This window comes from Egretta garzetta, unplaced genomic scaffold (assembly GCF_000687185.1).
Source record: "Egretta garzetta isolate BGI_Z169 unplaced genomic scaffold, ASM68718v1 scaffold456, whole genome shotgun sequence".
Classification (NCBI taxonomy): Eukaryota; Metazoa; Chordata; class Aves; order Pelecaniformes; family Ardeidae; genus Egretta; species Egretta garzetta.
This window is the reverse complement of record NW_009259972.1, coordinates 114,365-115,276: the sequence shown is the minus strand read 5'-3', so window position 1 is coordinate 115,276 and position 912 is coordinate 114,365. Positions and strand designations below refer to the sequence as shown.

The 912-nt window shown below is 67.3% G+C and overlaps 1 protein-coding gene across 1 annotated transcript in view; it reads right to left on the bottom strand.

Annotated features, from left to right (window-relative positions):
- Nucleotides 1-489, bottom strand: part of LOC104127641 (serum amyloid P-component) — a 2,042-nt gene extending 1,553 nt beyond the window's left edge. Inside the window, exon 1 of the mRNA XM_035895845.1 lies at nt 371-489. Within this exon, the coding sequence (XP_035751738.1) occupies nt 371-489 (119 nt within the window). The remainder of the gene's footprint in view (nt 1-370) is intronic.
- Between the last annotated feature and the right edge of the window lie 423 nt (nt 490-912).

The following is a 912-nucleotide window of genomic DNA, read 5'->3' as shown; positions in this document are numbered from 1 at the left end:
TTTCATGCTGTCACGCGGCCATGCCGCAAGACCCTGGATCACCCGGCCGCACGGGGCTCCCCTTGGAGCTGTGCCCCGGGCACGTGCCCACCCCGGTCCTTAGTCCCCTTGTCTCATCCCCCACCCCCGGGCAACCCCCCTGTGGGAGCGACCCGGTTTGATCCCAACTCGTCCAAGAGGCACAGGGGAAGCTGCCCCCAGCCCCCTCACCCCAACCCCTGGCTCCTGGGCACGTCCCCGGGCTCTGCTCGCCCCGTCCTGGCCAAAGGGACAGAGCTGGAAGCCGGAGCCGTGGGCACCGGGTGGCAGAAGAAACTACAGCAAAGCCGAATGGTCCAGTGTCCTCCGGGGGTGTCTGTAGTCTGGGCACCCTCCGAGGACGTCCGTGTGTCCTGCGAGCAGGTAGGGTTGGCGCACAGCGCCCTGGGCCCCCTGCCCGGCTGCAGCCTGGTTGGGAAGGGGCAGGATTTCGTCTGCTCCAGGCTCCATAACGACGGTGCTGGGCTGGGGACCCGGGGCCACTGCCTGGGTACGCTGGGGGGAGATGGGTGGCAGGGAAACAGCGCGATGCTCTTGGCTGTGGGTGGCCACCCCCTTTTTGGGGGCTCATTCCCCACCCCGCGGGCAGGCAGGTCCCAGCTGTGGGCTCACACCCCTCCATTGCCCCCCCCAGCTCTCCATCCACACCCATTTCACATCCCCTGTGCCTTGTGACCGCACGCGGCCGTCCCTCGTGGGCCATGGCTCAGATGCCTCCAGCGCTGGATAAAAATCATCCCCCTTCCTGCTACCAGGCTGCAGAGATCCGTTAGGAACTGCTCCTGCTAATTTGGAGGCACAAGGAGCGCGCACGTCCCACTTCCCGTCCCTCGGCCTGTGGGAGCCCGGCCGGAGGTGGTGGATACCGCCCCC